This window comes from Pygoscelis adeliae, unplaced genomic scaffold (genome assembly GCF_000699105.1).
Source record: "Pygoscelis adeliae isolate BGI_AS28 unplaced genomic scaffold, ASM69910v1 Scaffold172, whole genome shotgun sequence".
Classification (NCBI taxonomy): Eukaryota; Metazoa; Chordata; class Aves; order Sphenisciformes; family Spheniscidae; genus Pygoscelis; species Pygoscelis adeliae.
In genome coordinates this window covers 6454275-6464922 of record NW_008824338.1, presented here as the reverse complement: position 1 = coordinate 6464922, position 10648 = coordinate 6454275, and the positions used below count along the sequence as shown (strand labels likewise).

The window sequence follows — 10648 nt, the reverse complement described above, 5'->3', positions numbered from 1 at the left end:
GTCACTGCAGCCCAGGCTGCCCTTGAGCTTCGCATTCCTCACCAGCCCCTCCTTGTTGGTGAGAACAAGGTCCAGCATAGCACCTCTCCTCGTTGGCTCCTCTACCACTTGGAGAAGGAAGTTATCATCGACGCATTCCAGGAACCTCCTGGATTGCTTATGCCCTGCCGTGTTGTCCCTCCAACAGATGTCAGGGTGGCTGAAGTCCCCCATGAGGACCAGGGCTTGTGAGCATGAGGCTGCTCCTATCTGTCTATAGAGGGCCTCATCTGCTCGGTCTTCCTGGTCAGGTGGCCTGTAGCAGACCCCCACTATAATGTCATCTGTCCCTGCCCTCCCTTAATTCTGACCCACAAGCTCTCGGTCGGTTCCTCATCCATCCCCAGGCAGAGCTCCATGCACTCCAGCTGGTTATTGACATAGAGGGCGACACCCCTTCCTCATCTCCTCTGCCTGTCCTTCCTAAAGAGCCTGTATCCTTCCATTCCAACACTCCAGTCATAGAAGCCATCCCACCACATCTCCATGATGCCAATAAGATCATAGCCCTTTTAACCGTGTATTTGGTCTGTAGGTTTCTTCTTGGAGAAGGCAGTCATATATTCTTGAGCAGTATCCCACTGGTGTTAACTGATTTGGAAACCTACTCGCGTTTCACTAATTTTTTTGTACCTGAGTGGTGACACCCTGGCTAGGATTTTGTTTTGGTCCCTGAAACATTTAATGAGAGGCCTGGAGCCTAAAAGTATTAGCTGGAGAGAGGCATTGAAATGGGATTTGCCAATGGGATTCAGGGATAATCCAGGCTTAGTGAAGGCGTAGGAGTGAACAGGGACATTGGCAGCTCTCTTTTGACTGATTCAGGAAGGTGAGACTGCATCAGTTCAGACTTGCACACACTAGAAACCTAAATACTTTAAAAAGACTCACATTCATTGTTCTTCAAAATGTGGTTGCTCAGACCTCTAAGACACAATGTGATTTTTTTCCAGTGGATGGATAAATGAAATTTTCAGGCCTCTGCTGTAAAGAATAGAAAACTTTCTTCTGCACTATGCTTAATGTCAAGAATTTCTTATGACTGTATTTTTTTTTACTACAGGGAATTTGAAGATAGTCATGCCTATTAGATTCCTAGAAGATGCAGGTAATTGTTTTATACTGAAAAAAAATCATATATTCCCATTCCCTATGTGTTTTCCTGCACTTTGCTAATGTTTCTTCAAGCCCAATTCAGTTTTTCCACTGTAGGAATGAAAAATATTCCAGTATCTCTAATAATGCTTTTTTTACCCTTTTCGTCACTATTGTAAAATTATGACTGTCTTTATAATTGTCACTGTGGCATCCAGAAAATATCCTGTGTTTGGATAATATGGAGGCAGAAAACCGACATTGTTCTTCAAATTCAAATGCTGTACTTGTCTATGAAAATCGTATCTCTGAGCATTTCTTCTTTATAATAGAACTGTGGAAACCTATTGCATTTAAGCATAAACAGTACATGTATAGCTGGATGGAAATTTCGACATTGAAATCTAAAATGCTAAAGGCACATAAACACAGTCATAGCTCATTTCTTTAATGTGTGTTTTACCTCTAGTAAGACATTCTAGCTAAAATTTAATATAGTGATTGGAAGATGGAGATATGGAAAGGTACCAGTAGCGTTGCGTTCAGAATGCTTATTTGGTGCCCTTTTTTGACTGTTTAAACGTAGTTTAAAAGGGTGATCGACATCTTGTAAAACCAGTTAGATGGTCTAACGTAAGAAGTACCTCACTTTAGCCATCTTCAAATTCGGTATATACTCCAAGGTAGTAATCTAGGATTTCTGCCTAGCCGACAGTGAGAAACAGGCATCTCCAGGGTGGAGGGCCATGTGCATAGACATACCCTATGTCTGAAGTGACCATCACAATATGGAACAATTTCTCCTCTGGAATTACTGATCACCCTCCTCTGACTTTAGAGGAAGGCCAGGTGACTGAACTGTAGGTGAGTAACACTGGATAAGGTAATTGCCACCCAGAGTGTTAGGACTCCATTTCCAGCAGCAATTTGCTGAAAGAGCTTTGAAAGTAGGTGGCGGACTTTCTGAGAATCGAGCCTTTAAACTGTCCCCAGAAAGTCTTCCAAAACTTCTATTCAATTTGGAAGGTCTAGATCCCTGTTTTCTGTTCCTAAGGCTTTTATTGAGTAGTGATTACGCTTGTGTGCAGTCTGGAGCCAGCCTTTTACTTAAGTCCCTCAATATTTTTCATGAAAGGCTCAATGAAAGTGCAACTGACTGCATCGATGTTATTTTGCATGACTGTATTAATTAGCGTGTGTGGTTTCTTTGTTTTTGCTTTTTCCTTACAGATAGCTGTGTCACCACGGAAGAGATGAAGAGAACTTGTCTCTAGAGGATCACAAATATCTCTGGGTCATTCTGCATCTCAGTATTTAATAACAATGGAAAATGTCCAAATGCTATAACAAGTCTTTGCAAATGTATAATAAACTCTTTAGGAAAGTTCCTGCCATGAACAGAACTGTATAATACTCACATTAGTGTACAGACACAAATCTAATGCCTATAGACTACTGCGTGGAAAGTTCCAAAGAGAAAGAAAAGTCTGTGAACTTGCAACAGCCCTGGAAAAATGGGAGCAACAAAACTTTAAAAAGCACAGCTTTGGACACGCTCCATGTGTCTGCACAGCTTTCAAGTGAACTAGCACTTAAGACCTTGTGTAACAAAATGGACTCTGGGGACACAGCTATAGGGCAAAAAGCTACCTCAAGGTCTGGAGAAACTGCTAAAGTACCAAGTAGATGGAGGCAAGAACATTCACCTGTTATTAAGATGAGCACTTTTGGCAATCAAGAAGTACAGAGGCAACCACAAATAGATCACGAGCAAATTGGAAACACAGCATCAGCACAACTTTTTAGTTCTGGGAAACTGGTATCATCGAATGAAGCTGCACAGCAAGTCACAGAGAAGCAATATCCACAGCATCGTCCAAGTCCTTACTCATGTCAGCATTCACTTTCTTTCCCACAGCATTCATTGCCACAAGGCTTCTTGCACAACATGAAGCCACATCAGAGCTTGGAAGGCCCTCCGTGGCAGTTTCCTAGCCACTTGCAATCAGTTGCCTCAGAGGACTTGTTTCCTTTTCATATGCATAGCCATAGCGGAGGTTTCTCCAGGAAGAAGATTTCAAGTTTGAACCCTGCATATAGCCAATATTCACAGAAATCTTTAGAACAATCAGATGATGCTCACAAAAAGGAGCACAAACCCAAAAAGCCTGGCAAGTACATTTGTCCTTACTGTAATCGGGCTTGTGCCAAACCTAGTGTACTTAAAAAGCATATTAGGTCTCATACTGGGGAGCGACCGTACCCTTGTGTTCCTTGTGGTTTCTCCTTCAAGACGAAGAGCAACCTTTACAAGCACAGGAAGTCACATGCCCATGCAATTAAGGCAGGATTGGTACCTTTCACAGAGTCAGCAGTCTCTAAATTGGACCTAGATGCCAGTTACATCGATGTGGAAGCTGAAATACATTCAGACGGTGAGCAGAGCACAGACACTGATGAGGAGACCCCACTCCTAGTGGAAGGGTCTGACAAACTGAGCCCTGTCCCACAGCTCCCCCTGGACATTGCTAGCAGGAGCAGTTTTCACTCCTCCATGGAAGAGTCCTTGGTGGGGCCAATGAAAGTGCCCATTTTGATTATCCCTAAAAGTGGAATTCAGTTACCCAGTGAGAGCTCACCATATATTGGCTCTGATATGTTGCAAACCCCATCCTTAAGTACTAAGTCTGATGACTCTCATACAGTTAAACAGCGACTTGCACTAAGACTGTCAGAGAAAAAAGGGCAAGATTCTGAGCAGTCGTTAAACCTCCTGAGCCCGCACAGTAAAGGAAGCACTGACTCTGGTTATTTTTCCCGCTCAGAAAGTGCTGAGCAGCAAATTAGCCCACCAAATACTAATGCAAAGTCTTACGAAGAGATCATCTTTGGGAAGTTCTATAGGATTAATCAAAGGACAGCACTAACAGTAGCCACAACAAATCAGGAACACACCTTAATGGGTAGAAAGGGCAAAGCAGAGCCATTACCTCTTTTAAATAACAGATTAGATATCAAGATGCTTGAGGAACATATTTCTCAGCCGACTCCAAATAAAGAAGAACTCATTGACTCCAGTAATTTGAGCACTATTAAATCTACACAAGTTTATCCAGGCAGCAATACAGAATCTAGACAATCGCAGACCACCACATCATCCATCAAAAGTGAATCCAACCTGTACCAAGTCAGTCAGCAGGGTGACGTGCCCGTCCTTCTAGAGCCCCCAGTAGATTCCTCTCCTCTTATTAGAAGTAACTCCATGCCAACCTCTTCTGCAAACAACCTAAGTATTCCCCCATCTCTGAGAGGAAGCCATTCATTTGATGAGAAGATGACTGGCTCAGATGATGTATTTTACCCTGGGACAGTGGGAATATCCCACCAAAGGATGTTGAGAAGACAGGCTGCCTTTGAACTGCCCTCTGTGCAGGAGGGGCACTCAGATTCAGACTATCATGGAAGACCAGGGAAAAATATCATTATTGCTTCCAGCAAACAGACAGCAGGTGACAAAGGACCATCCTTAAAAGAGAAGAAAGGAGACAAGACCTTTTATGACTATGACGCCAGTGGAAAGCACTACAGAAAGTGGGAAGAATTTGAAGCTCAGAAGCAGAACTACAGGGACTCGCCATCCTTAGGTGGGATGAACAAGGGGGGAGAGTACTTTGTTGATCCACTCGGACAATCTCAGGTGGTGCCATCCATGCTTGGAACAACTTTTGAAAACAGAAAGCGCAGAAAAGAGGAGAGTGTTGGAGATGAGGAGGACAGTCCCATGCTTTGCAGCAGTATGACTGGCACCACTGGGGGAATTCAGCCCTTGGACTTTGATCCCAAATCCCAAATTCAGGAAGTACCAAGGAGCGGATTTGCCCTTCAAGGCCTGGACAATGCTGCCCATTGCCATGCGGAGCGTTTTGAAATCTGCAGGCCTTACTTGCAGCCTGGAAGCCCGGCAGCTTCTCTGGAAGACTCATCCTTAACTGCAGAGCAAGAAAAGATTGCAGAATCACTGGCTAGAAAGCCCCCTGGAAATGTAATCTCTGTCATTCAGCACACAAATTCGTTGAGCAGGCCAAACTCATTTGAAAGGTCTGAATCTACAGAACATATTGCATGCCAGCAGGAAAAGATCTATTCACCATCTGAAACATGCGAGAGCGAGATTTGTGAGTCCCCAATGAGCCCAGACCGAGCTCCTCAAATGGAAAATACTGACACCAGTAAGCCATCTCCATCCCAGCAGCCTCAGCCGTATCATATGCAGCCCAGGTTGGTTCGCCAGCACAACATACAGGTACCTGAAATTCGTGTCACGGAGGAGCCAGATAAGCCGGAGAAAGATAAAGAAGTGCAGAGTAAAGAGCAGGAGAGACCCGCTGAAGAATTCCAGTGGCCCCAGAGAAGTGAAACCCTTTCTCAACTTCCAGCTGAAAAGCTACCACCCAAAAAGAAGCGTTTACGACTGGCTGACATGGAGCACTCCTCTGGAGAATCCAGCTTTGAGTCCACAGGTACAAGCCTCTCTCGCAGCCCTAGCCAAGAAAGCAATTTGTCCCACAGTTCGAGTTTTTCAATGTCCTTTGAAAGAGAAGAGAATATGAAGTTCATCACGCCTCCCAAACAAGATGAGTTTGGAAAACAGTCGGAGTTTTTAACAGTTCCAGCTGGTGCTTACTCACTTTCCGTCCCTGGGCATCACCATCAGAGGGAAATGAGACGCTGCTCATCTGAACAGATGCCCTGTCCTCATGCTGCTGAAATCCCAGAGATTCGAAGTAAATCCTTTGATTATGGGAACCTGTCTCATGCCTCTTCAGCTGGGACACCTACCACAGCACTGTCTCCATCCCGAGAAAGGAAGAAATGCTTCTTAGTTCGCCAGGCTTCCTTCAGTGGTTTTCCAGATATTTCCCAGACTGATCAGAGCACAGAACAAAGTATAAAGCAGGAGCAGATGGAACATGCACAGGCTAGTCTTCGCTCCTCCCATCTTGCCTGGCATCACTCCCCTTCCTCTGTACTTCAGCCCATTCAGGTAGATGACTCTGGAAAACAGGCTATTGGCTCTTGTGCTCAGCTTAGTAATAGCTCATCCCACCTTGCCCAGCAACAGGCTCTTCTTGCAGACAGCCCAGAAATGTTAAGGACTCCCTTGATTCAACAAGCACCTTATATTCCTAACAAACATCCATCAGAGCAGCAGCAACTATTTGCACATCAGGAAAAAGTCCCATTTCCCCCTATTCATAGCACCTTGTTTCAGTTCCCTTATCCAGCTGTCTGCATGGTTCACTTACCACCATCTCAGCAGCCTGTCTTGTGGCAGTCATGCACAGAACCTCTACACTTCCAACATCATTTTGTGCAACAGCTGCAGAAATCTTACGTCAAACAGCCTTTCCAAACAGATGTTCCTCCAAGTTTTCACCTGGAACATGCGACAGAGCTTATTGGAAAGAAACCAGCTGATTATGTGCACGCTGAAGAGCAAGCATACCAGCATTACTCAGGAACATCTGGACAGTATTCAAAAAATACTCTTGCTAAGTACCACTCAGACCATAGCATTAAACCAACAGATACCTCCTCTGAGCAGCATCTTCAGGCAGATTTTGACTCCCCACGTGATGGATCTGTACAGTCTTTGCCAGGAACAGTTGTTCCCGTCAGGATTCAAACCCATGTGCCATCTTACGGTAGTGTCATGTACACAAGCATTTCCCAGATCCTTGGACAGAGCAACAGCCCTGCAATTGTAATTTGTAAAGTTGATGAGACTGTTTCTCAAAGAACATTGGCAACTAATGCAACCATGCAAGGAATTGGATTTAACATAGCTCAGATGTTGGGTCAGCATGGAGGGCTAGAAAAATATCCTTTGTGGAAAGTGCCGCAGACACTACCACTCGGACTGGAGCCACCAATTCCCCTGTGTTTGCCTTCCAGTTCTGACATGGCTTCTACCTTGGGGGGCAGCAAACGAATGCTTTCACCTGCCAGCAGCTTGGAGCTCTTCATGGAGACCAAGCAGCAGAAACGAGTCAAAGAAGAAAAAATGTATGGGCAGATAGTTGAGGAGCTAAGTGCAGTTGAGTTAACTAACTCAGATATAAAGAAGGATTTTCCAAGAATGCAGAAGCCTCAACTAGTAAGGCAGAGCTGTGCTACCGAGCCAAAAGAAAGTCTACCATCCGTGTCATCCTCTTCACCGCTGTCGTCCTCATCATCTCAAGATTTCCCACCTGTCAGCATGCCAGCAGCTGATACTTTCCCACTGAGCAGGGAGAAACTTTCCAGTTTTGATTCCACGTCACCAGGGCAGAAGTCCAGTGGCCCTTCTGAAGGAAGAGACTCGCCAGAAGAACTGGATGTGGATGAAACAGCCTCAGATATGAGCATGAGTCCACAGAGGTCTTCATTGCCACCAGGAGAAATTCAGCCAGAAGACCAACTGAAACATCAAAAATTGCCTCTTGGGATGTTAGTCCAGATGTCATCCAATACCAGTGGGAAAGTCACAGGCTCAACCATTCTCCTGACAGACGTAGCAGATTTTCAGCAGATCCTTCAGTTCCCAAGTCTGCGCACTACTACTACTGTGAGCTGGTGTTTCTTAAACTATACGAAACCCAACTACATTCAGCAACCAACCCTCAAATCTTCTGTTTATGCTTCATGGTGTATAAGTTCATGTAACCCAAACCCATCTGGGCTAAGTACAAAGACCACTTTAGCACTTTTAAGGTCCAAGCAAAAAAACACCACGGAAATCTACACTCTGGCTGCTATGCATAGACCTGGAGCTGGTAAACTGACATCATCAAGTGCATGGAAGCAGTTTGCTCAGGTAAATAAGAGGTTTTAATAAAATTAAATTGGTATATCTTTATTTGAGAAAATATTAGTAAACTATGAAATGTAAGTAAGATTTTTTAAAAAAAAAACATTCCCCATTGGGAAATCAGACATTGACATCTTCCCGTGACAACTTTTGAGCCTCAATTTACCCTTCTGCAAGCTCTGCTACTTCTGCTGTCTCTGGCTCCATTTTCAAAATCAGATGTAAAAAGTGAGGCTTTTAAAGCCCTCCCTTCATGTGTGCCAGAGCCTGATACATTATCTCCTTTTATTTTGCCCTTTGTTTTCGCCATGTCCTGATTCAAACAGTATCAGACACAAACATCCATGCGCGTTCGTAAGTAAAGATTAAGTTAAAATTGAGTACGGATCTTCAGATCCACTTAATGTCTTTTACATACTGACTCTTCCTCATGGACTAAGCATTAGATAATGGTGCCAGGGAAAATTCTGTAATGGCAATAAATTACCTTCTAAGGCTTTTCCATCTCTATTTTCCATGATTTTTTTCTGAGGAAAGATACGGTGCTGTCTTTTCTGTCAAGACTCTTGTAAAAATTTGTCCATGCTGACCCCTCTCTTATTTTCCATCAGATTAAATGGGACAAATTAATTCATCTTATAGAGCTGCACCAAAATGAGAGTTTGGCTTTGACCTGGAATGTTAAAAGTACTTGACATGAAGTGTGCATTCATTGTGTGCTCCAGCAGTAACACCCTTCCTTGACTTTGTTCTACAGATGAAACACGAGCCATTCTTCTTGTTTGGCAGCAAGCTTGAAAAGAAAGTAGTGGGGAATATTATAAAAGAAAGAGTAAAAGGAGACATTCATGGAGATAAAGACATTACATCCAAACAAACTGAGCCGATACGAATTAAAATCTTTGAAGGAGGGTAAGAAAATGCAACTGGAAATTTCAAGCTCAGCCTGTCGTTTTAAAGAGATTGAAAATGAATGTGAATGAATTAGGATGTGAACAGTCTCCTGTATTCCTGCCATGTCTTGTAGCTCCCAAGCCTCTTCTTCTTTGTGTATATGTCAGTCTTAAACTGCAGGGTGCCTGTGTAGTTATTCTTGGGTCTACTTTGCTATTAGGACAATTATATTTTCTATCTGTGTAAGAGCACTCACTCAAAATTGTTACTTTCATTCCTTAGGTCATAAATAAATGGATAAACAGTTAACATTTTGATATTTTCTATACCATTTATTTGTATTTAATGGCTTCCATGAGGATATCTTTCCATTTTTAGACTCTGTGTACCTCCACTCACTTGAATGGGTTAACTAGGCATGCTTACTCTTATTCTTGTAATTTTTTATTATATACTGAAGTTGGATTTTGGAGATAAAATGTAAGATGACAATGAAATCTATGGTGTCTAAGCCTAATCCATAGACCTGTCATGTATGGTTGATAAAATAATGTTTACTTTTACCATGGCCATCTATCACTCAAGTGATAACAGAAACAAATAACAGAGGGAAAAAGGAGACCTGAAAGCCCATTAACATTGTTTTGAGGCTTATGAAGCTTGTTATAAAAAGCAAATGAAATGGACACTTGTTTGCCTCTGCAGTATACTCTAAAATGGAAGATATTGTTTAATTTCTTTTACAGAATTCTGACACGATGCGATTAATTTGCTGCTGTTAGTAGTGAACAGTCAGGTGGCTGAACAAGATGTGTTTTTCAGTCTTACCAAACTCAGATGGTCTCACAGCACTGTTTTATTGGGATAACTAAATAGGTCAGGATGGAGATGTGAGAAATTCATACATCCATTTCCTTCTCCTGTCAGTTTGTACCCTTTAAAATCTCAATTGTCCTTCATTAACATTATGTGGTTTGGCTCTGCTTGAATAGTCTCCATGAAATGAACGTTGGCATTTCTCTGTAGTCTGCAACATTGAAGGAGTATAGCCTACATCTTGCCTGAAGGACTGAAAATGTTATTCTGGAGATTGTTATAGGTATGCTGGCCCAGACACCCTGACCCTGGCTGTTCTCTGTAGTTGTACATTGTCCTGGTACCCAAGCCAGTAGGCTGACTACACAAGAGTGACCCAAATTCAGGGGTGAGCCTAAGTTTACAAGAAATTTAAAGAGCTGTTGCTTCAACTCACACCCACTTTGAAGTATAAAATTTGCCTGCTGCCCAGTATGTATCATTTCTGAATTTGGATCACCCAGCTGAAGATAGTCTGCACTGATGTAAGCTGTGTGATGAGAGGTCAGAAGAGTAAAAGCGTGTTAAGAAAAGCAACTTAAAGGAGGATTCGGATCAGTGTGAGCTGCAACAGATCACTCTATAAAACGCCTCTGCCATCTAATAACTTCTTCAAGAAACTTTGTATGTTACTTACACTATCTTAAGTTTCCCTGTACACTGATAAGCTACTATATGAAACTATTTGTGTAAAGTCATATAATTCACATGTCACCTAGAAATGTCTCCTGGTAATACTTGGCTATGTTTAGATATCCCTTGAGTAAAACAAACCGTAAGAAACCTTGATGTGCACATTAATTTCTGGAGTGCGGGGGAAAAATAATCTGTGCAATAGACTGTGACTTCCTCAATAGGAGCATATAACCCGCAAAGCTACAGTGAATGAGATGATGTAGAGTTAATGGGTCCACT

At 42.8% G+C, this 10648-nt stretch overlaps 1 protein-coding gene across 2 annotated transcripts in view; it reads left to right on the top strand.

The window, feature by feature from the left end:
* HIVEP2 (human immunodeficiency virus type I enhancer binding protein 2) overlaps window positions 1-10648 on the top strand; it is a 111744-nt gene that overhangs the window by 84765 nt on the left and 16331 nt on the right. For both annotated transcript variants that reach the window (XM_009319110.1, XM_009319109.1), the window contains 3 exons: window positions 1103-1147; window positions 2365-7990; window positions 8742-8896. In XM_009319110.1, coding sequence (XP_009317385.1) covers window positions 2576-7990; window positions 8742-8896 — 5570 coding nt within the window. In that variant the 5' untranslated portion in view covers window positions 1103-1147; window positions 2365-2575. The remainder of the gene's footprint in view (window positions 1-1102; window positions 1148-2364; window positions 7991-8741; window positions 8897-10648) is intronic.